The sequence below is a fragment of the Xiphophorus couchianus genome, chromosome 14, assembly GCF_001444195.1.
Source record: "Xiphophorus couchianus chromosome 14, X_couchianus-1.0, whole genome shotgun sequence".
Lineage (NCBI taxonomy): Eukaryota > Metazoa > Chordata > Actinopteri > Cyprinodontiformes > Poeciliidae > Xiphophorus > Xiphophorus couchianus.
The window spans coordinates 11,183,596-11,208,884 of NC_040241.1; the positions used below are offsets into that span (position 1 = coordinate 11,183,596).

The following is a 25,289-nucleotide window of genomic DNA, read 5'->3' on the forward strand; positions in this document are numbered from 1 at the left end:
TTCTCTTCTTCGGTGCTCTGGTATAATTCAGAGATCACCGTTTCATCTGTATAAATTTCATTCTCAAAGTTGCTGGTCTGATCGTTAAACGATTCTGTTATGGAAACTTGTTGCTGTTCGCTGCTTTCTCCAGAAATCTCTTGTTTTTTGGGGCTTCCTGCTCAGAGGCAGCTTTCCTTGCTGCCTTTCTCATTTTCTTATAGCTAGTGTTCTTAGATGGCTTCTTCTCCACTTGCTGCTCCTCATTTTGTTGCTTTCCAGAGACCTTCTCTTCTTCAGTAACTTGGAAGTTTAGAGAGCAAAGCTTCATTTGGATTAATATCATTTTTGACAGTGGCTGTTTGATTCTCAGATGTTCCTGTTATTGAAACTTGTTGATCAGAGTTTTCTTCAGAACCCTTCTGATTATTGAGGGTTTCCAGCTCAGTAACAGATTTCATTGTCACATTTTCCTCTTTCGGTTTAGATTTCTTAGATGGCTCTTTCTCAACCTTCTGATCCACCGTTTGTCAAGTTTCAAAGATGTTTCTTTTTTCAACATCTCCTTCTAATTCTGTCTTGGTTTGTGTTGCGTCCAGCGTCTCACAGGTTGGCTCTTTCTTGAGTACCCACGGTATCAATTCTGGTTCAATCTTTCACTTTATTGGCCCCAAATCGTATGTCCAGTTTCCGTATGTAATGATGTCATTCTCCAAATAATCATCCTCCCATGCTGCTGTTTTTTTCACATTTTTACGTTTAGATGAGCGTTTCTTAGTGAGGTCCAGTCAATCACTGGATCGCTTTTCACTAGAAAACTTCTCATGAACGGGGTCGTGCATCTCCATCCAGGCCTGCAAAGGGATCATTTTCTTCTTTTTGGGCTTAGGTGCCCGTTTCTCCCCTTGCGCATTTACTATCTCTTGTGTGTTAGAACCAGCTGCTGTTACCGTGACCTCTGAACCATCTTGGCTTTCAGGAAAACGATGCTTTTTTTCCTGAAGCCAAGCGTTGGACTGCCCCTTCTTTTTCTTGTTGCGCCTGGGCCTGGGAACAACAAAAAGGTTGTTCAATGCATCCATGTCATTGATTTGCTCGTTAGGCTGCATCTTACTAGATTCTTCAAAGTGGAGAAACTTCTTTTAAACTCGCAGATGAAACGTATCACAAATGGCTCCTAGACTGTTGTGATGAGATTTGATTGCTATGACCAGCTTAAATACAATTGATGTAACAAACTTCCCATATTTGCCCATATGGCAAATATGACAGTTATATATATATATATATATATATATATATATATGTTGTTTTGAAAATACTAGAAACATACCTACTTTCTGCAGCTTATGAGAGAAACAACGCAATTTCTTTGTGTGTGAATTCAATTCTGTATAATTGCAGAGTTGTGCATAAATGAACTGAAATAAGGGTATTTAGAAATGTTTTCTTTTTTAAATGGGAACAGGTGTTTCATATTCTTGCACACATTGTTTTTATTCTTTTTCTAGGACCTGTTGTTGACAAATTGCATGCCTTCTGCCTTACTTCAAACATTACTGTAAAACCTGAAGCCCTATGTTGCTCATTAAACTCGGCATGCACCCTGGGGAGTGTGCATAGCCTCTGCTTAAAACTTTATTAGTACAGAGCAGAAACCACATAATAGTTAGACAGTGGTCACAACCAAAAACATTTGCCTTAATGGGTTGCTGTACACTCATAACTTAAACATTTTAAAGTTGCAGTATAAGTGAATGTTGAGTACATAAGAAAAATTAATACATATATACAGTATATAGTATATATATATATATATATATATATAAACAGCTATCAGGGACTTAAATAACATAACACTTTTACCATTATCAAAATTCTGCATATACTTTTAGAAAATTATGTAATATGCTGATAATAAACACAAAATATTGAGTGAAATATGACTTTTGAATGAATGTGAATATGAGGAGGTCATGGAGCAAATAATACTATGTAGCAACCTTTTGTAACTCTAATACATACATACATACATACATTAGCTTGAATTTAGTATAGAAATTTTAAATATTAAAAATAGCTGCTTATATAAACTTTAATTTAAATATGAATGCAACTTGATCATTGAGTAGATAATGCAATTTAGCATTGTTTTAACATGAGCACGGTTTTACTTAGTATCTACTCAGTATTTTACTTAGTACTACAAAACTATGTTTCGTGGAGCAATATTACAATTACACATTTGGAATTAGAGAAGACTTCACATTTTTGTTCTGTTTAAAGGAGTTAAGAGAGCCGATACTAAAAACTAGAAACAAACTCTTGCAGTCTCTCTTTCTTTGTGTTTACATTTTTCAACAGTAGTTTTTATGTTTCTTTGTGAAAGAATGCATTTCTTTCCTTGTACTTCCTTTAGGTTTATTCAGACGGTTGTGAGGGCAAAGAAAAAACATCCTAGTAATACCTAGCCAGAATTTTTTAATCATGAGCAACCATTGCTTTCTCTTGCCTCTTTCAGAAATCAATTTCAATCTACTTCTGAATATTTTTGGCTACATTCCGGAACCCAATCCTGTATTGGCAAATAAACCCTTTTCACATGACGTCACACAACTTCCGTTTTGGCTCGAAGCTGTGTATCCTTAGTTCCGGTGTACATAGTAAGTAATGATAAAGTTGTCTATTTCATATATATATATATGTCATATATATATATATATATATATATATATATATATATATATATATGTATATATATATATATATATATAGAGAGAGAGAGAGAGAGAGAGAGAGAGAGAGAGAGAGAGAGAGAGAGAGATGTATAAATCTGACAGCATATGTTGATCAGACAGATCACCGGAGCATGGAGTTTACACAGTCTCTAAAACATTTGCCTAAAATAAGATTTGAAGATATATCACGATTTGCAAACCAGTTCTCTCTGACAAAAAAATCTAAATTAGACAAAGGCTACAAATTCTTCACCGAACAATACCTGTTTGACTATGAAGGTAGGTATTTTTGTTTTGCGTAACCGTTAGCTTAGCATTAGTGAATTTTGTTAGCTAGCTAACTACGTGACATAACTGTTCCTTAACCAGAACTTTTTACTGTTTTTGAACTATAACGTTTTAGGCTCTAATCTTGATCAGATTATTAAATTATAGACTGGAGTTGCCACTCATCCCATAAAATAGGGATTTGTTTGTTATAAGCAGAGATGTCCGGTGCCGCCGCTGCTTTGTAATGCCTTTAATCGGACCACTTTTTCGGTAACGAATAATCTAACGAGTTCGTATTTCAAATCCAGTAATCAGATTAAAGTTATTTATCCAAATCATAGCACATTAATATTTTCTTGTGTATTTATTTTTATTCCTTCTTTGCGTCTTTGGGAGAGACTCTGTGACAGTTAGCAGTGACAGAAACATGAACAGAGCATGGAGATGCGCATTTTGTTGCTGGAAAAACAGAAATATCGTCAAGCCCAACTGTTATTTGTGGCTTTTGTCTTGTTTTTTCTAAACTTATAAAAAATAATGATTCACCGGTTGCGTTTTTTGGGGGACTTGTGTTTGAACGTGAAGTTGCTCATTTGAGCTTGGAAATGAGCAGAGATACATAATCAGCCCCAGAATATGTCTATCTATTTAGTTTCAGTCAAACTCTCCCTGTCCATCATCTTAAACCAATCTCCTCCTCAGTTCAACCTTTGTGATTCCATGTTAAAAGCGCTTTATAAATAAACTTTACTTACTTACTTATAAGTGGACATAGATTGTTGATGTTATGATTATAAAATAACTAGCAAATAGTAAGTATTGGCAAAGCTCAATGTAATGTGGGGTCCTCATACCATGAGAGTATATCTGGAAAGTGGCAACTCCAGTAAAGACTATAACTTATTTGTGCAACCACCTTTCTGCTGTTAACTACAAAAATTTGAGCAAGAGAAGAGAGAGTAGTGTTAATGAAATGTTTTTCCCAAACACTGTTGGAACAGTCTCGACTGCAGTTGAGGGAGAGGTGTCAGTGAGAGGACGATGTCACAGGTCAATGAAGAAAAAGGAGGAAGCTCATTACCTTCAGGTTTCTCAGATGAATAATTATCAGATGTTTTGATTAGGGTTAAGTTTTATTTTATTTTGTTTTGCTGCAGTTGCACACTTGGCAGTAGAAAATTGATGACAGCATAACAGGATTAATAATTTTTATGTCCCTATTGGCAGGTTACACTTGATTCTTTTGTGGTGCCTGTGGAACTGAAGTACATGTCATGTTCTTGCACAGCTGGGAAAGCCCTGTGCAATCACATGGTGGGTCTTCTGTTTCAAACTGCTCACTACAGTACAATGGGCTACAAGACCGTACCATTGCCTCTGTCGTGCACCAGTTCACTGCAGACCTGGCACCGTCCAAGGACAAAGGTCAGATATTAATATTTCTTTAACTTTTTAGGTTTTAGGCTAATCACTTGTATTGATTTATTTTTAAATAAATCATTTGTGATTATAGGGAGTTGCACCAGAGGCTACAAATGATATGACAGTGTGTAAACCTGTGGCAAGGGAAAAAACCAGGATTAGGACTAGCGTGAAGTGCACACTGTACAGAGCGTATGCAGGTGAGGGAATGAGTCCCCTGCTATTCAAAGGTGGTAATGCCTTCCTAACATAGATAAGAATGAATAGCATGTATTGCTTTGTATTTCATATTAGCTTACATAATTATTAACATTTTATTATTAACATTTGTAACAGCTTTTTCATTATGGTGTGAAAGGTCACATGACATAATTAAATCTACATAAACATTTACGTCTCTCACTTGCCAGGTCCTCTTCCAGATCCTCATATTGAAGCCAGCGGGGAGAAACTAAAAGAAATCCGTCCACAACCAGGAATATGCAAGTTGCTTTATGGACTGCAAAACCTTACTTTAGTGGACTCTAAATTTGGTCCTGTGCCATTTGGTTCTGTGCTCTCATATCAGTGTCCTCCTGAAATGAGCAGAGACATAATCAAACATCCAGATGCCCCTGAGTTCCCTCAATTACCTGTTGACGGCTACAGCTTTAGGTTTCCACTAGATTTTGAGCCTAATTATAGGCAACTTTGCCATTTAGAGAGCCTTAAGATATCACGTAAGATCTGTGCTGCTATTGAAGCAGAAACCAGACAGCAATCAGAATGCCAGCTGTGGACAGAGGTACGCAAACCCCGACTTACAGCCAGCAGGTTCCGTGAAGTATGCCATGTGCGTGGTCAGTCTTCTGCCAAGGCCTTGGCAACTCGTATTCTCAGAAGAACTCCCCAGACAGCTGCTATGAAAAGAGGGTTGGATCTGGAACCTGAAATACTGAAGCAATATTCTGATTTGTTTGATGTCTCTGTGATGCAATGTGGGTTTATCATTCATCCTGACGCACCTCACCTTGGAGCTAGCCCTGATGCTAAAGTCTTCAACCCTAAGGAAATGCCTCCATTTGGGTTAGCTGAGGTAAAGAGTTGCAATGTTGACAATGTGGCACAAGTTAATCACCTAGTTACAATTAAAGGCCAGGCTTGCCTTAAGAAGAGTCATAAATACTATTATCAGGTTCAGGGCCAATTGGCTGTAAGCGGACTTCAGTGGTGTGATTTTATTACAGATACCCACACTGACTTCACAGTTGAGAGAATATTTAGGGATGAGGAGCTTATCCTCTCAATGAGACAGAGGCTTGATCATTTCTATCATGACATCTACATGGATGTTTTCTTAAATGGTAAACCTTGAGAAAATGATTGTTATAAAATTGATAGGCCTTTTGTAAATACTCTCCCTATCACAAATGGGCTAAAGTTGTGAACTTGAGGCCATTTGTGTATGCTCCATGTTCATTTTGTAATATAATTATTCTATTAATGTTTGCAATTGATGGCCACAAATCTTCTTTGTTCCACAATAAAAACGTTAATTTGAACATTTTCTCTCATTCAAATACTTCATTGACAGATGTGTAAAATGTACAAGAAAGTGCAATTTAAATGTAAAGGTTGTACATATGTAGCTACCTCAAGATAAGCTATTTACAATAGATTTGATAGAACTGTACACATCTATTCATTTATTCAATAATAAAAACAAATACAGGTCATATATATGGAGAGATTTTGTTTATAACACAACTGTTTACATTAATGCTCATCCAAGGGCTGTGACTTGCAGGAGAAGAGGCTCTACACAGGTTTGTCGCCTTTTAGATCCAGAGGTCCCTGATAGTTTGAAAGTAGACAGCAGATGGCCCACAGCTGATTGACTGAGCCTACCATAGAAAGAGGAACAAGACCATCCCAGATATGGTACTCTTTCACCCTTCGTATGGCTCTTTCAACTAAAATCCTCAGCCGAGCAATAGCCTGGGTCTTCTGGGTGTCCTCCATGCTGAGTTGGGTGGATTTTTTAAGTGGAGGAATGATAAGCGTTGCTCCCACCTCTGACAGAATCTTCTCTATCTGGAAACCCTTGTCGGCCATAACCCCATCTCCAGGCTGAAGTAACGTTAATATCTGTGATTTTCGAGTTATTTCTATGTCGGAGATGGAGCCTGTGTACAGTCTGGATACAAATGTTATAATCCCACAAGGAGCAATGCCAATCAGACCTTTAAAGGTGGTGTGGTTTTTGTAGTTTGAAAAGGTTTCTGACTGTAGTGTGAGTGAGGATGCAGTTTCACAACGGATCTCAGTGCAGTCTATAATCGCACGCACGTGAGGGCAGTACTGTTTAAATTTGCCAGGCATAGTGCGCTGAACTTGCTCTCTTGTCATCCACAATGACAGCGAACCAAGAACCAGGTAAAGGTAACTAGTCCATGTTAAAATGGTGCGGCTAACTGTAGACAAACTGACCTCAAAGATGGTCGACAAAGTCTTCTCCTGAAGTCCAGCTGCAACACGGCAAAGAAACATAAACAGTTCATCAATGAGTGGAAGTTTTCGCTGTGGACTAGGTATTTCTTCTGCAGTCCGCTGTGCCTTGGACCAATACACTAGCCTTGAAGCAGAAGGGTAAACTGACTCCCAAAACACATTGAAGACCTCTTTTGAGGTGAATTTGGTGTAATAACGGAAATCTTCATCTGTCAAACAAAACCTGAAAATCACTGGCTGCTTCTTTTGAAGAGTTAGCTCCAGGATTTCCATTTCAAGTGATAACACTTGGAACTCCAACTCTTTAATTCTCTGTATGGCACCGTGTAGTTCACCTAAGGGAAAGAAAAATAAATGTTAATAGACTTCACACAAACATCTATAATTTTTCACTGTCCTCATTACAGGATACACGTGTGCGTGTGTGTACGTATATATGCATTTTTTGTGTTAAACTCAAAAAACACTATATTTTCTAGACGGTTACAATGTGATTCATTGCCATATAATTTTTCTACAAGACACTTTATGTAATACTAACCCGGAAAAGAATGACAGGCATAGTCATGGTCTTTTGCCATTGGACCTGCAGGCAATTTTTCCTTTGAGGAGTCCTCAGGGTCAGCAATCTTATGTGAGTCATCCTGAACAGCAGCACTGAGAGACTTTTTGGTTCGCCTGTAAACAGACTCATGAGCTTGTGAACTTCTCCCTAGATGTGAAAAATATGTTGAGTCACTTCATGATCATAATACATTTTTGTTTATATTTTTAAAAACTGTTCAACAATGTTCTCCTTCATTTACCCCAATCATTCCAGTGAAATCTAGAAGGCACAGCTCCTTGACTAATCCGTTTTCTTCCACTGGCTGTTGTACTTATATCCTCTGGGGTAAAGTGCTGGCTGCAGACAAAGGTGCTCCCTCTGAGGATTTGAAACATTTTTCCTTCATCTCTCCTGATTGCTCTTACCCAGCGGGCACGTTTTTCCACATCCACAGGAAAGTCATGGAAGCTCAAATAGGGTTGTTTTTGTTTGTTATTTGAACAGCATGGCACACTACAATAGCAACGGTTTGATGATTGTGCCATGCTTGTTTGATAGATGGGTCGTTGCTGAGAAAGATGGAAAAATACAACAAAACAAAAAGAGAAATTATGAATCACATCAGAATATGTGAATGATGCATGTAAATCTTTTAAGTCAATATTTAAAATACTATTCTAAACAACGTTGTTGGAAGCTGCCCTTTATTTTCCATTAATACAGAAAATGAACCTCTAAACGTTACATCACTGACAGGCGGCGGTGTATATGTTTCCTAACTGTGGCTAAAGCTGCTGCTAGCTGGTTTACTCATGATCAGAGGCTGGTTCCTTTGAATACAGTTGGAGAATGGTAAATTGACAATGACTTATAACGGTTATCTAGCACGTAAACACTGTTTTATAAAACACAGAAAGTGAACCTCTAAACGTTACAGCGCTGACAGAGAGTATATTTTTCCTAAATGTGGCTAAAGCTGCTGCTAGGTGGTTTACTCTCCGATCGGAGGCTGTTTATTTTATACACAGATAGAGAATGGTGAATTTACAATGATTAGTAACAGCTATCTAACACTTAAATGCTGTTATTATTAAACTTACCTTTTATTATATCCTTAAGATTATGAGAATGCGGGAAGTTTTCAGCTTGGTTCCCAAGGCAAAATCACACCGGAAGTAAAGATACCCAGTTTTGAGTTATGGCGGCCATTGTCTGACGTCACTGTGAAAAGGGTCTATATGGGAGTTTTCAATAACTCTGCAAGACATGCAGAAACAGTTGAATGTATTCCAGAAAAACTGCCTTGCTCTTCTGCTTTGTGTAGAACACTCCCTTAATTTAATTTGTTTTTTGCTTCTTAAAATTATTTTGTTCACTAAACAAGCTAAAACTCAAAAAAAAACAACTTCAGTGTATCCAATGCCAAAGCAGAATGCTGGATTTAAATGTTCACGCTGGCCAAGGGTAACATTTTATTCTAACATCACGCCGCTATTCACAAACGCAAATAATTTCCCCAACTGATGTTTTTTTCTTCGACTGCCGCTCACTAAGCACAGGCTGTGACAGCAATTTTCTCTGGCTGACTCGTTTACATTTCTGCCAATCCTCAATATCTCTTTCACCGCTACTGTATACTGATTCCTGCCACATGACTTTAATTTGCAGTTCTGTTGTTTGTGGGGGTATGAATAAACATTCAGCAGGTTGCCAGGCTGGCATGCAGCTCTGTAAAGACAAAATATTGTTGGCATTTAATATTCACAGTGAGAACTAATACATTTGTTTACAGCGTTATAACTTCTATTTTCTTTTTTTTTTTTTTTTTTGTCTAAAAGTGTGCCTGTTGTGATCTTGTCCCCGGTCTGCTGACAAATAATCCACAAGAATCAAAAGTAAGTGCAAGAGAGAGAGAGAGAGAGAGAGAGAGAAGGGGTTTCTGCCTCTGAAAATGTCAACGGTAGGTCAGAATTAAACCTGAATAGATTTTGCTGCAGCTTTGTCCGTCACTACCTGGCGAGTTGAAACCTCTGTTGTTAAATGTTCATTTTCTTCCTAGGTTACGAGCTTCTATAACTCATCTAGAACAGCTTTCTGATGTGCTGTCAGGGAATCCAGAGCAATGGATCTTTTATTTACTTCCATATACAATATTGGTTGTAGATCTTTAGCTTTATTTTTGGAAAGAAAAGAATAAAAATATCACGGTAATCTTAGCTTTCCACTAAATTATTCAGTTGATGGAATAATTTACTGCCTTTTACTTTCTCGCTGTAGTTTACCCAGGAGACGTTAATTGCATTAATTTAAAGCACAGAACTGAATTGTCCCTTTTTTTTTTACGTGTTATAATATGTCAGGCCATAAGTAGTACTCAAGGAAACTTTTTACAAATCCATTTCAATTACCTAAGAGATTCAAAAACCAATTAGGCCCTCAGAATTAATTCCTATTAGAGCCACTGCATTTGAAAAAGCACATAAAATCTTAGCAAGTTTATGACCGATAGGACAGCTTTTTTAAGATGTTTGGTTTTGTAAAACCTTTCTATTGTTTATGCCCTTTCACTCACAAATATTGTCTTTACCTTTGTGCAATCGACAACGGTACCGTCTCCATACGACATGCAGTGCAAAAATTGTAATTTAGATTATTGGAGAATGCAAAGTATGTCAAGGACAATTTATAATGGGTGATAACAACTCACGTGGTACAATAGCGGCAAAAAAAAACAAGAACAAGCACGAGTGGAGATTACGAAGCAAAATAACTGAACCATGCCACATAGCAGACTAGTAAAAAAAATAACAGGATAGTTTAATTCCCCTATGAGTGCATCAAATTCTGAACAATTTTCTGTATCTATGCATTCATGTTAGCCTTTTCTTATTTTTTGTTAGCATTTTCTTCCAGGTGAAATGTCTTCAGTCACTTCTTTTTCACCTTTTAGAAATTTTGACTGGGAATTATGAGTTTAACATTGCATGTGCAAACATTCATGCACGTATGTCTTTGTAACAAAGACACACATGCACCTCCATTAGATCCAGAGTCAGTGACTCGCCATAAGGTGGAGCACAGATAATAGATTTAGGCAACTGTAAGCAGATTTAAGCGTGCCCCTCACTTAGAGGCAGATCATTCGGTGGCTGTAAACAGGCTTTGGAGAAATCAAACCGTTAAATGGAAAATACATTTATTAATTCAATCCGCTTAGTTCAGGTTCAGCTCCTTTCCTTCAAATTAAGTTTGCTGGATTTCACAGGATATTAACAGGCGTGAAGCAAAAGGAGGGCATCAGGATGGCTGTCGTGTTGCTGCAGTCGTATTAGTTGACCCGATGTTGTGCTAACCAGAGATTGGGTATCCACGCAGAATGCATAAACAGCCTCGTCGACATTAAAGACTTCTGCTGGTGGAAAAATTTTAATATTACTTCTAAAGATACTTTCTAAGTACTGGATGTAGCAAGAAGAAGAAGAGAGCTGCATGAGTGTGTCAGGCAAAAAGACAAAATAATGTGTTCTCTAAATAGCTGTTAGGCATTTAAACAACCAGTTTACAACGCAAACATAATTTTATTAAAATTATGTTGGAAAAAAGCCCTCCAATAATTTGCCAAATTAGAAATCAACAAAGTTTTGGAAAGTTGTTTAAAAATGCATTAATTAGCCATCATAGTTACTGACTAAATATATAATGTACTACAAAGATAATGGCTTAAAAACAGTTATAGACTTTACTTAACGATAAAGAAAATAGTGACTGTGTTGCTCTTTAGCAGCCTCTCTAATTCCTACATGTACCGCACACATGTTGCAAAAGTAAAGTGACTCTTTACCTGTAATCAACTTTACAAAACAAAATGATCATATTAAGCTCAATGCCCTGTAAGGACTAAAGCAGTCCAGTATCACAAACTAACCAAAACACAATTAAATAAACAATTATATTTAGTTTTATCTGGTGTTGATTAATTATCGCTGCCCAGACCACCCCCTTACTCTGAACTGTTCTGATGAACAGGAGAGCCCTGGAGTTCAGCAGGTTTGATGAACAGAGATCTGGTGGTTGCTTGCAGCCTAGCTGCTGTGGCGAGCGTCTCATTGAACTGGATTGTGCCTCAGGTGTGTGGAGCTGCAGTTTCAATGTTGACTTCTTCACAGCAGTGGAGCAGAAACCGCGTTATAAATGAAGGAACCAGTATTTTCTTGGAGAATCTTTGGCTCATATTGTTTTCACAGACAGCCAGGTTTAGGAGGGTAGTCTTGTCTTCAGACAGAGTGCAGTCACTGGGTACAGAGGCAACAGATCTGCCGTTTTTCTGAAGATTGGGACGTTCAGGACGACTGTCCTCCCCGATGCTGCCTGTGGAGAGCCGCATGCAAAGAGACACGTCTCCACACAGTTTCGTAGCTCTATAAGATCATGAGGATTACAACTGTGAAGCTTCTCCTTAAAGGGAGCATGAAAATGGGTTAATTCTGTGCATCATGGGGAGTTTTTTTCCAGTCTCTGTGATTGATTTTTTTTTTTTAAATTCCTCTATGCACAGTTCAGTGCTTGTTCTCTCCCATCAGTGGACCCAACAGCGTCTTAGTATCAACCCTCATCCTTTCCTACTCGATATTTGTTCTGAGGATAAAGCAATGGATTATGTACACCCGTAGATATGCTTACACTACGCTTATTTGCTTACCATAGATTCATTACACATCTCGGAGGTAAAAATGATGTCTACTCTGAAAGTGTAGGGTGCTGTCTCAGCCTTAGTAGATGTGGTAGTTATTATTACATGCTCCCACAAAACAGGCAATAGACAATGATTGAAATATTCCCAGGATAACAACCTTCTTTGTTGCTATTTAAAAAGTCACACGCCCTTCATACATATAACAACATAGTTTTCATACCGACGCAACATCATAAGAGAGAATGGTACTAGCAGTTACCTTTGCTCCATTTTGTTCCTGCGTTCATGTGCTTCAATGATGACAATAACGTTTTTTAGAATTTGCCTGACAAAATTAAACATGAAATGAAACATAAAGTCATATTTCCTATAGGCTTGTAAATTCAGTTCTGCTCTAGAAGATGCTCTGTGTTGAAAGCCAAGGTTGTGTGAAATTTCTTTCTACCGCAGAAAGTTTTGATGCACATCTTTGGAGTGTGCTGTCAGTGTGTGGAGGTCAAACACAGAGGGTGAATTTCAAACAGCTGTGGGCCTCATGAAACATGAAGGACGCCTCACTTTTCCTTTGCTATTTCTCTTTGGTCATCTCACTTTCACCCCTGCGGCGCCTCTCTGCTTGTGAAGACTACTTTTAAGGCAATCCTCCTTGAGCTGATGTTATGGAGTAAGGCTCTTTGAAAATAGAGATAGATATTTTGTAAACGATAAAATCTGCAGTCTATATTGTTGGAAACTGAAATCTCCAGAATGATTTATGATGGTAGATCTTCTGGGAAAAAAAACAACAAAAAAACATTCAGTACACTGGAATTGGAAAAGCTAAGTTTTGATGAAATATTTGACTGCTATATTGATCAGAACTGCAGCAATCATTCATGAATATATCTTCAATGATGTAGTGGAAAAACATGATCGCCCAAGTGGTTGCTCATGACTTGGATTCAATATGAAAAAAAGAAAAATCCTATTCAAAATTAGAGGCAGAATTTTTTTTTTCTTGTTGTTAGGCCACATTTGTCTTTGTAGAACTTTTAAAAACTCTTATATGAATTACATTTTTAAATGTGAAAAAAATATACTATACTGTCACAAAATACAATTTTATGAAATTGTCACAAGTGACAATTTTATGAAATTGTCACAAGTGACAATTTTAACAAATAGGCAAAACATATTTTTTTTCATAAAATTAATTCTGCAACTTTAAACCCACTGCTATAAATCACTCAGATCCACCCCTATTTAACTCAAAATATGTTAGATTGTGGGTTATTTTTGTTGCTTGTCTCTAGTCTGTTGAGGTCATTTTCTTTTTTAACACAGCAATAATTCAAAACACATTTCCTCTCAAATAGGGTTGCATATCATTAGGAAATACATGTGGTGGCGATGTTGACAAATATTGCACTATGATAATATCACTTGTGACAAATTCACATGTTCTCGACTTCTCTCTTTCTCATCCGCGCTACTTACACTGTGACCTTTAGCATCTTGTTCACTGTTATCTGTGTCAGTGTTATCTGCGTGGGCATCTATTGCTGTGAGACGCCATCCAAAATGCACATGACACGAAATAAATCAAATTCATACCAGCATAATATAATCCTAGGGACAAATTACAGTAGATTCAACAAGACACAATCCAGTCTGAACGTAAATGTAACACAAGACAATCTAATCCAGATAATCATTGTTATTGTACTAAAGTTACTTTTGTAAGGAAACTCAGCAAAGGCAAATAAGTCTGATATAATATGCCCTTGTTTGATTTAATTATTGTGCATGCTTTTCCGCACTATAAGGCGCACCTAAAAACCTTCAATTTTCTCAAAAGCTGAGAGTGCGCCTTATAATCCAGTGCGCCTTATATATGGACCAATATTGAGCCACAACAGGTCTCGCAACTACGGTAAGCAGCCGCCGACTTCATTTTCCCCCGTAGAAGAAGAAGCGCGCGGTGCACACTGGGTTTTGTGTAAAGACCCCAAAATGGCTCCTATTAAGAGACACGCTTATGACGCAGAGTTTAAGCTCAAGGCGATCAGTCACGCAGTAGAACACAGGAATAGAGCAGCAGCGAGAGAATTTAACATGAACCAATCAATGGTGCGGACGTGGATATATATTGTGATTGCACTAACGTTTGATTTACCGTAACAGTATCAGACTGTTTTTTACGTGTTCATTGAATCGAGGAAAAGTTCCCCTCCACTATATGTTATACCTTGCTGTTGTTAAAGATAAACTGTGTCACAAAAATACCACGTCACTTACTTTACCTTGGGGAAAATAATAAAACAGCTGTTTATTCATTTTGGGAATGAACGGAGTTTTCTGGACGCTGGTTTGTAATCTATTAATAAAGTTTGACTGACCTATATGACTATTTTGTTGACATTCCCTTTATCGCAGTTCCATCTAATGGATGCATAACATAACCCCAGCCTCTACTGTAGCGTCTATTCTATGCGCCTTATAATGCGGTGCGCCTTATATATGAAAAAAGTTTTAAAATACGCCATTTATTGAAGGTGCGCCTTATAATGTGGTGCGCCTTATAGTGCGAAAAATATGGTACTCTAACCAGCAACAACTAATTAACAGTAAAATTGCGAATCAGATCCTGAGAAGTTTGGCAACCACTGATCTAGGTAAGGGCGTCCTCTCTTTTCCTGCACAATTTGGGCAACTTCAGGTTTCTTCATGTGTAGTGAGGATGTTGTAAATGATTGGATGTGTGCTATTAGCCTTTTCTCTCTTTTTTGATCATTTTAAAAAGCAATTAAATCTGTCTCGAGGAAATGAAAAGAAACTGAAAAAATACACAATTTCATACAGAATCGACATCCTTTGCCCTCTTATTAATATGAAAATTGTTTTAGATATTCTAATTCTGAAATGGGACAGAAGCGTTCATTTGTGAAAAAAAAAAAAAAAAAAAAATTTATTAATTTTCATATGTCTTTCTAAAACCTTCCCATTTAGGTTATCAAAGTCAAATGCAAAGAATAATAATAATAAAAAAAACAACTAAGTCTGAAAGAAAATGAAAAACTGTGAGACCCTCTGCATATTAAACAGTCACACATATTGACTGACACACCACAAATGCCTTTCTGACTGCAGTTTAGCCGAGCTAATTTAACCTTTTAAAACTCACTTACAGCAATTTGGAACTCCATTTACATAATTAACACATGCTTTATTTTATCACATACATTACTGAGTCATTATCATTCAGAATTACTTTCTCTGTCACTGTTTCTTTGGCTCAGAGAGACCCCCTCAAGACGTGTTTCACTAGAATGTTGAGATAACGTGTCTCAACAAGCACAACATGCTATGAAAGCAGGTGTTCGGGGCAAACCTACTAAACCTACTCTGGTAGGTCTTCTGTACCCTGGACAAGCAGATTGAAGGCCCATATCAATCCACACCACCTTACCCACTTTTTACAGCAACACACTTGCTCCTAAGCAAACAATCTTTTTGGAAGATTAATTCACATGTATGAGGGAAATTGGAACATGTTCAATTTTTTCATTACATTTAGCTCATGGAGGCAATTTTTTTTTTCTTCTTAGACCAATATTTAAGCATGGTTACTGCTTTTTGCTTAAGAAAACTTGGTTTATGATAAATATGTTGTACCAGAATATAGTGAGTGCACACAGTGGCAAAGGCTGGAAAGGGCTTATGAACAGCTGGTTGAGCTTGTGCGACACTGGAGAACAAAAGAAGACAAGCCATTACATTTTTTTCTTTCCATTTGCATTTCTTTCAGGCCGAGTAGCCAGTGAGGACGTGTGTGTATAGCTGATACAGCTGTAGTGTCGAAAATGTCTGCTGGCCCACAGAGTCTAGAGTGGTCTGCTTGATCTGTAATGTAAAGGGCATATTTAATCACTTTTACACCTTTTCCTCTTCAAATTCACCCAGGCTTTTTTTCCCCCTCACAATAGCTCTATTCATTTTCATGGCCAAAATTGTGAAACACCTGAAAAACTATGATAATGAAACTGAGCACAAGTGAGCTGAACTCACAACCAAAAGTTGTAATACAGGAAGGAAATTACATTTAGAACTTTGACTGTGTATAAATGCACAGTTGTACACTTAGCACAAACAGAATGACAGTAAAATCCACAATTCAAATAGGAGTACACATACGTTGGGCTCATACGGAAGAGGATTAGGGCCACCAAAAAAAAAAGACTCAGAATTCTGACTTTAAATTCATGCAGTGACTTTACAGTTTCAGAAAAAGTGTTATTTAAGAGGGTGAAACTCTGTGACCCAACAAACCTGTGAGCCACAAAGGAACTTTAAACAAAACAAAAGCACTCTCAGACCAGTCTGGCAGCAATTTGTTACAGCATTAATAATGACAAATATTCAAAATTCTGTTAGTAATCGGGCAGGTGTACATTTTTTGCAACATTTTCCCATACGGAAATGTATGACCAGAATACTTTATATTAAGATACTGTGGAGTGGTTTTGTAAAACATAGTGACTAAAAATAGCTCACAAAGTCTCACTTTTTTGCACTTGATGAATTTATTTGCAATTAATAGAAAAAAAATCACTTTTGCTTTCATTCAGGTTAATTACAGTTTGTTCATTTGAACATAGCAAACACAGTCAACAAAATTTAGGCATTACATTAGTGGTATGCGTACAGCATCTCAGCTGAGTTGGTTTGAGGCATATTAGTGATGATGGCGTACAAGGAGTGAACGAGAGCTGCATGGTGGTGGAGTTGGCATTACTGTTGCCTTGCAGCAGGAAGGTCATGGGGATGAATGACGATTTTTCTTCATGTAGTTTTTTGTATTCTCCCTGTGGGTTCCCTCCAGGTATTCTGGCTTTCTCCCACAATGTAAAAGCATGACTGTTGGCCTAATTGATCTCTCTAAATTGCCCTTGGGTATGAATGTGTGTACAAAGTTGTTTGTCCTGTGTGTCTCACTGTTGGCCTTTGAAGGACTGGTGACCAGTCTGTTCTTTTTCTCCCTTTCTTGCCCTCTGTGGCCGTATGACCACTGGAGATAGAGAAGTGACAGATGCCAAATAAAAGTACTACATCAATTCCATTTTTGTTTAGGATGTATGTGCGCCCACCCGCATAGATGCAAGTAGATATTCTTATGTTTTGACAAAAAAATGACTATTTTTACTTTTACAACTTTGTTAATAATGAAGGGAGACAATTAAAAGTCAAACAATTGTAATGAAGTAATTTTTAAAAACAACTCAAGGTAAACACAACATGGACACCTGCAAGTTATAGACAAGTGTGGCCTATATAGGTGCAACCTATTTGTGTAATTCTTTTACTTTTCTGTGGCTTATATTCAGGCACTCCCAGTAGTCCAGAAATTACCGTACTCTACCCACCACTGTGTTATATACTGACAGAGGACGCAGTAAGAATAAGTGTTCTTACCTGAGAAGCCTAATGTTTTCTAAGTAACACTCTTGGTGCTTCTCTAGAGTTCTTTGCTAGCACGCAGGATGAACAGTCCCTCACCCTTTTCCGTTATTCCTTCCCCTACATTCTTTTGATGAATCAATTCTTTCATAATCCTCTTGAATAAGAAAAAGTTTCACTCAGATAGACTGTTTTTGCTAAGCAAGTAATGCTTTCTTCATCTGTTTTCTTTCATGAATCTTATCTCACTTTTCCTGCACAGTGGATCTTTGCGGAAAGAGTGCCCAGTAAATCCTTTTTCTGTGTTGCACATCCATCTGGCATAGTCGTTTTAGTCAATGACAAAGCAATCTGTTTTCTATTTACAGCAATGGGACATTGCACATCTAAGGTGTAATGATGTATTTTTATCACATCATAGGGTAATGCACGTTCCATTTTGTGAATGGATGTCTGTAGAGATTGTCATTGTGTGAGAAAAGTGCTTTTAAAAAATATTCCTTCTTTGATAACAGTGGAAGGGCGACTGGGAAATATTTGCGTTGATGCTGTCAAGATTTGCAGCGAAATATGATGGAAATATTCTGTTCAAGAAAACATTCACATATTTGGTTTAATACCAGAATGGGATTTGTTTTTCTTTTTTTTTTAATGCTCGAGTCTTATTTTTTCTTTCCTAATAGAAGTTATTTCTTAACTGGTTTTGGCCTTCAACTAGTTTTATATCTGTATCAAAAATAAATAAACATCAAACAACACAACTGAAAAATCTCTAACAAATGTTACCTGGAAGTGTCAGACATGTTATCTATTTAAATACCAAACACTTTTTTGTATTTTATCAAAGACAACCAGAATTACTTCTTTTATTAAATGGGAATGATATCTAAACCAACTGGCCCCATGAAAAACAGCAATCACCGCCACTTCCTAAATCATGGTTTCACTGGTTGATAGAAAAAAGACATCCCTAAACAAGAACCTTACATGACAGTAAAGGTTAGTCTAAACTAAAAACAGATGAAAAACTATATCACTAAATCATCTATCGGTCTGTATAAGAAATCAGTTTCTTAGATTTGGGACCTTCAAACCAAAATCAAGAAAAGTATTGAAAGCACATAGATGAACTATCTAGGAGGTTAAAAAAAAGACCACACAACAACATTAAAAATGCTACACTGCACTGTGCTCATAATTCAATGACAAGAAAGAGAGTTTGCAAAAAATAAGCTTCCTTGGGATGGTTATAAGCCCCTAATCAATGGACAAGGAGGACAAGGAGCACAAAGGCAGGCCTCTTATTAGCCAGGAAAAAAAATGTCTCCATCAAGCATTTTCTTTTTCGATTTGAGCTCTTGGGGGTTTATATAGTTAATGTTGAACAAGTCTATCTAGTTTACAAACCTTTTGCATGTGATAAGGACTATGCCTTTTTTGGCTTCTCCTTAGAAATTCCTGTTTTACCTGCAACTACGTTTAAATCCCCTTTTCCATTTTACTTCCTCTCTGTCTTTTTAGTTTGTTTTACTTAGTTTTCTCTTAATTTCAGTATTACTTGAAAGCTTAGCCAAAACAGCAATCTGCCAGGGCAATAGGTTACATTTTGCCATCTGTTATAAGAATAAATGAGGGGAGGTTGTGAATCTCATTGTTTGAGAAGCCTCTGCCCTCAACAATATTTCCCCTCTCATCAGGCATGGCATGCTGAGAGCGTGTAAAAGAGGAAGGGAGCAAAAACAGACAGGGAGAGATGACCTGGATGGCGACCAAAGTCGAGATGTGCTTTGGTGCCCAACGTGTCCAGGAGTGAGATTAGTTGGCATTTCATTGTGGCATTTTGTTTCATTGCATTAGTGCTGTACTGGAAAATAGTCAAGCCCCACACCTCAGCATTGACTTAGTCGTAGTTAATTTATTTCCCAAAACAAGGCCTTGGACAATACCGGTAGTGGTTTCAGGATTGAGCGATGTATGAAGTCTTAGTGGAACTCTTTGACATTCTCCAGAAGGTTTCTGGCCAAACAAACACTGTGGGATGACGTCTGTTCTTTAGAGGTGACATCTTCCCATGCTCAATCATTACCATCTCAGTCTTGGATAGGGGAGATACAAGTGACGGCAGAAATCAGACATCTTTACCATCTACAGAATTACTTTTCATGACTTGACCTTACATGATTTGAGCTGTAAACCAACTCATAGCCTGTTGCTTTGCGTTGGATTTGAACTCAACCATCTACAGCTTAAGCAATCTCAAAATGCAACACAACATGGTGAAACCTAAAGAAATTTGAGAACAGATGAGGGAACAAAAAGCAATTGGCAAAAAACAGATGCCAATTGCTTTTTGGACTTTAGTAAATCACAATGAAATCCAGTATCCACGAAGGAAACATGGAACACTGTTCAACTTCCCAAGATCAACTGGACTGCCAAATCAATGATTCATTTGGGAGAGAAAGGACCCATAAACACTGTGGGTTTCAGTTGCCTCACTTATGGCATTGACCTCATGATTTAGAAATGACAAGGAGACGGGGAAGCAGTAGAGGACTTCCAGAGTACTTATGTTTTCAATGGCTATACAGCAGGACAATGAAAAGCTAACCAGTTCTGCAAATTAGGGTGGACTAAAATTAATCTATAATTATGTAAAAAATTGTTTCCATATAGTTTTCATAAATAACTTATGTCAGCAGTCGCTATCAAGGGCACAACCAGATTGAGGTGTAATTCCATTTTTCCCACAAGCCCGTGTTGGTTTGGGTAGCCTGGCCTGCATAATCAAAGTGCACTTTATTGCTAAAGAGCATAATATTGAGGTCATCATTTGAAAACTGCTTTTTGTATTTAGTCTGCTTATCTTTGCCACATATTAAAATGTGATTTAGGTCTGAGCAAACAGAAGAAGAACCCATTAAGGTAGCAAATACTTTACACAACACTGTAAAAGTATTAAAAGCACTTTGCACAAACCTAGCACTAGTACTACGTTTCTTCAGTCATGTGGGTTCAGCGAGTGATCACAGCCTTTCACACTTGGGGAGGTGAATTAATAAGTGAAAATTCTGTTTGTTTCTCCCTTCGCCTACTCTGGAGGCAACACGATTAAAAGACTTGAGAGAGACTGCAAATTCAATAAGCATTTGTTCCACAGGCCCAGAGCAACAATAAGTCACTAATGGCAGCATTTTACTGTCTAAAGCCACCTTGTCACTACATTTCCCCTGATACACTCAGCCAAAACAAACAAACAAAAAACTACATTTAAAGCTAGTCAGTGGGAAACTTATAGCTTCCCCTGTGTTTTTTTTTTTTTTTAACAACTACAAGCATGTTTTCTTTTCCTTCTAGATACAGTTTAACAATGTCAAATATTTAAATTTGATCATTTTCTACGCACTAGCACAATACCTGCCCATACATGCCATTTTTTTCTTCCTTTTTAAAATCCAATGTACTCCTCTGATTTTAGTAGATATTATGTGCTTCATCTGCTAAATGATGGGGAAACAAGACTGCTTGAAATCGACTGGCCAAATGGAGCTTGGACCTCTCCCTGTCTGTCCAGGCAATTAGAGAACACATTAGCCCAAGCAAAGAGGATGATACAGTGCTGTATCTCGGCAGCGTCCGATGATGTGGAAAAAGACACATAAACAGGCAGACACAAATATAGGCTACACTGACAAAACACCATTTGTTCAAGAGGAATATTTAGTTTGTGAAATACTATTTAGATGTCTCATTAAATAATCACAATTTACATCACTTAGGAAGTGTTAACGCAAGATATTGCAATCTTTATAACAGTGGGAAATTGGCAAAAAAAAAAAGAAGATGGAGGAAATTCTAACAAAATACTTTTCGCTGTACTAAATGAAGAAGAGAAATGCCAGGGTGAGGTGGACTGGGGGGGGGGGGGGGGGGGGTGAAAAAAAAATGAGGGGATCTAAAAGAGAGAATGAGGCAGTAAAACCAGATACACAAATGCACACAGTCTGGCCCATCCCTTCCAGTGACATCTGGACAGAGGTAATAACACGGTGCAGAATGGGATTCTGGAGAAACTGCATATTAACACCCAGCTAGTGGCACGCCAATGGCAGTTATCACGGCCACTCTCCTCAGCTGTCCCAGGAACGGTCCAACAGAAGGGAGGAGAAATAAAGTCGATATGAAACAGAACACAATGTTGCGAATGATATGCACATCACGGGAGGCATTAGACTCCTGTTATGCACTTTATAGTGGTTCATTACCATATTCATGAGGACTGTAGTGGCGTAATTTCTGAAGATATTTTGTGACTTATAAAGACATATGCAACTGTGTAAGATGTATATAATATCTACAAAAGGTTTAATAATGAAGCATGTAGTGTACTATAGGCAGTTTAATGAAAACAAAAAGACCTAAAATGATATCACCTTATTATTAGGTGATAATAAGGTGTTAATGATTTATAAATCTGGTTAAGTCATTAAGTCATTAACCAGATTTATAATAAATCTTATGTGAAAAATCAGGAAATCTTAGCTTTTTTTTTTTAAAACTTATAATAATCTTTTGAAATTCTTTTTTTTTGTCTTTTGTTTTATAATGAATCTTGTTAATATTTGCAATATGGGCAACCATTTGACCAATTTTCAAGTCCTTTACAGACTAGTTTTAGGCATCAACTGTCCCTGGACCTTTTTTACTCCAGCTGTGATCTAAACCATTCTAATACTGACGTGGCTGTAACTTTGAGGTTGTTGTCCTCCTGCAAGGTTCACCTTCAACCCAGCCCCCTAACTGTTGTTTTGTCCCAGATTGCCACAATTTTTGCTCTTGCCTTTAGTTACATGCTCTTTCTTATCAATTTTGATAAACTTCTCTGCTGATGAAGAGCTACCCTGCTCCTCAACAGCATGATACTGCTGCTAACATGTTCCTACAGGGCATGCTGAGGGAGGGTTCTGTCCCACCACAGTTTTCCATTATACATAACGTTTGGTATGTAGCCTAAAAGGTTCAATTTTGTACATAAAAAGAAAAACAAGTCTGGGTTCAGATTGATACGGAATCAATGCAAGTAACATTCATTTTATGTTATGCTGATGCTGTGTATACAGTAATGAAGATTGATGCTTTTGTTCTACTTGCTGGATCACTGTACATGTCAGTGAACATGGGGATGAATGAAAGTATGTAGTAGGTCTGCATTTGCATGGTTTACATTTTTCCTACTCACAATATTGATAATGTAGAATTATGTGGAAGGTCAGTACATGAGTGCTGGCATGAAATGAAAGTCTTGCAAACTAGTCTACTTTGAATATTGGATTATTCATGAAGGCCAATTCTTGGACTCAAGTCTGGGGATAAGAATTTTAAAAGGGAGCCTTCATTTCAATAAATGTACAATTCTAATATTACATATTAAACACAATCTTGAATACTTCATGAAACCCTTCAGGTCAAAACATTTGATATTAAACCTGCGTAAAAACTTTTCTGAGTCCTGAGAATGTGTGCGCGCAGAAAGAAGCGGTAAGTGTGTTCTTTGAAAAAGCCGCAAAGCAGTCATTCAGATATTCACATACGCAAAAAAAAAGAAAACATAGCAAGAAATTATAATTTGTAAAATTATTACATAAATTAAAGTGAGAGAGAAAAAGGACAACTGTGGCATTGCACTAACAAAAAGGAAATCTCTTCAAGCATTATCCAAGAAAAACAGAACAACTTTACTTTTTTCTTTTTTTTTGCCTTATAATTATCCTTTAAAATCCAGCTTATTTGTCTTTTGAGAAACAAGTTTTTGGAATACCTTCTTTAGTAAAACAGGTCAAGAGAAATGAGAGGGGAAAAAAGTCAAAAGCTAAAAACGAAGAGAATGAAAAAAGCAGAAGAAAACCCAGTTGAAGACGTGCAATAAGATGCATATGTCATGTGCTTGACAATTTTTCCCAAATTTTCTATTGTACAAATATATCCTTTTTTATATATGCTCTTAAAAATCCCAAGAGATTGTGAGTGTAAATTATGTGGAACAGTGTCTGAATAGAAACGTGTGGGAGGACATCTAATCCACTTGAGTCAACTTTATTATTCTTGATAACAGGGAACCTGCAGCAGGCTACTTCAACAGCATAGAATTACTCTGCTCTGTAAGTATATGGTTGTATCTTAACCTTAAGGTCAGTGATGCAGACCTACTCCTCCACTAATACTCCTACTACTACTCCTCCTAATATGCATGTTGGTGTTTGACAGCAACAGAAAAGTGTGGGGAAAAAAGTGCAATACACTAGCATAGCCAATACACAGGATTGTATGACTAAATGGGGGGACAAAAAAAGAACACCTTCAAAGACATTTGTAGAGCCAAAACAATTTAACTAGGATATATGTGAAGATCGTTAAACTTTTTTTTTTTTATCACTGTGACTGAATTCTGTACAGTGACAGGCATACCTCAAGAATAAATGTACACACTTTAGCAGTCGTCTATCTTGCAGAAACATTTATATTTTTATTCCATGCACTATGATGCTGAGGTGTTTTTTCTTTTGTCTTCAGACAAAGTTACAAATATGACAACTTGTTATAGAAAGGAAGCTGCATTAACCAACTGCTGAGGAGGCTGAGCCGGCAAATTGCGAGTGCGCAGGATGCAGTGTGCTTGGAAAACTTGCAGCAACCATTTCGGATTCATACTAGTGGACAGTCAGGCAGCGAGCGTTCTTCCACCCAGATGACAATATGTGAAATGATAAATAAATGCTTTTGATTTGTGGAAGGGACAAATAGCTTTCATTATGGCTGAAGGAAAGACAACATGGCGTGTTCTCCGTCCTTGATCGTTTTGCTCTGTTTAGGACAACAACGAAGAATTTATTAGTTATTACCGCCTTGAGGTAGTGGCAGAACGTGCGGAGTGAAAATGAAAAGAAATCAGTTAACTGACGCTTGCAAAAAAGTTCCAGAACATTAATGTTCAATAACGTTGTGATTGGACAATGTCATGCTGCATGACACTGCTTTGTTTGGCTGATGCTGAGCACAAAGGGATTGTCCGTTCTCTCTACAAATCTCTGAACTCCCTGCATACTCTAATGCTAGAAATGAATATAAAAAACAGAAAGTAGATTTTTCTCTTCTGGTTTCATCTCTGATTAAATTCAAACAAATTGGGACTAAAATCTGTTAAGATGTACTTTTAAAAATAAATAAATAGAGCTTATCATTATTGGATATGCTTATTTATGTATATTGCACACATTAAAATTGTTGCTTTTTTCCCCTCACTGCAAATTAGGCTCATATCCATTCAGAATTCACATCATCATAAACCCTCCAGCCCCAAAAGTCCACATGGAGATTACAATCAGAGGCTTGTCTTGTTCAATTTTAAAGGCGATTTGTCCCAATTGCCATCTCTCCATTTCCTCCTCATTTCATTCACTTATGTCAATGCGATCACAGGAGCTCACCTCAGCTTCCATGTCATAAAGGAAAGAACAGGTATTTACGCTGGCACTTTCAATCAGGCTCTCATGACAGGATCGCATCAGCATAACCAGTCCTGGGAACGAAGCAGGGTGCACAATGCAGTTTCTGGCAATTTCTGCATATTTTCAAATCCTCATCTAAAAAAGAAAAAAAAAGATTGTTTCAATTCCAAATAGATTAGAGTCTGAACGGAGAAGGTACATGTCCTAAC

The 25,289-nt window shown here is 37.4% G+C and overlaps 2 protein-coding genes across 2 annotated transcripts; one reads left to right on the top strand and one right to left on the bottom strand.

The window, feature by feature from the left end:
* Window positions 1–3,511: 3,511 nt before the first annotated feature.
* LOC114158046 (uncharacterized) lies at window positions 3,512–6,124 on the top strand. Its single transcript, XM_028039361.1, has 4 exons — window positions 3,512–4,074; window positions 4,215–4,412; window positions 4,501–4,609; window positions 4,820–6,124. Exons 1-4 carry the CDS (start codon window positions 3,961–3,963, stop codon window positions 5,761–5,763), a joined length of 1,365 nt encoding a protein of 454 aa, XP_027895162.1. The 5' UTR covers window positions 3,512–3,960; the 3' UTR covers window positions 5,764–6,124.
* An 82-nt stretch (window positions 6,125–6,206) lies between these two features.
* On the bottom strand, window positions 6,207–8,143 carry LOC114157860 (uncharacterized). Its single transcript, XM_028039031.1, has 3 exons — window positions 7,706–8,143; window positions 7,441–7,611; window positions 6,207–7,234 (listed from the first exon to the last, which is right to left on the bottom strand). Exons 1-3 carry the CDS (start codon window positions 7,989–7,991, stop codon window positions 6,207–6,209), a joined length of 1,485 nt encoding a protein of 494 aa, XP_027894832.1. The 5' UTR covers window positions 7,992–8,143.
* Window positions 8,144–25,289: the final 17,146 nt, after the last annotated feature.

Bases quoted from the DNA above. Each gene is read 5' to 3' on its own strand.
- LOC114158046 (XM_028039361.1), top strand. From the start codon at position 3,961: ATGTTTTTCCCAAACACTGTTGGAACAGTCTCGACTGCAGTTGAGGGA. The intron at 4,075-4,214 runs GTTTCTCAGATG...CCCTATTGGCAG, and splicing joins AGGAAGCTCATTACCTTCAG to GTTACACTTGATTCTTTTGT. The intron at 4,413-4,500 runs GTCAGATATTAA...TTGTGATTATAG, and splicing joins GGCACCGTCCAAGGACAAAG to GGAGTTGCACCAGAGGCTAC.
- LOC114157860 (XM_028039031.1), bottom strand. From the start codon at position 7,991: ATGGCACAATCATCAAACCGTTGCTATTGTAGTGTGCCATGCTGTTCA. The intron at 7,612-7,705 runs GTAAATGAAGGA...TTTCACATCTAG, and splicing joins ATTTCACTGGAATGATTGGG to GGAGAAGTTCACAAGCTCAT. The intron at 7,235-7,440 runs GTTAGTATTACA...TCTTTCCCTTAG, and splicing joins TGCCTGTCATTCTTTTCCGG to GTGAACTACACGGTGCCATA.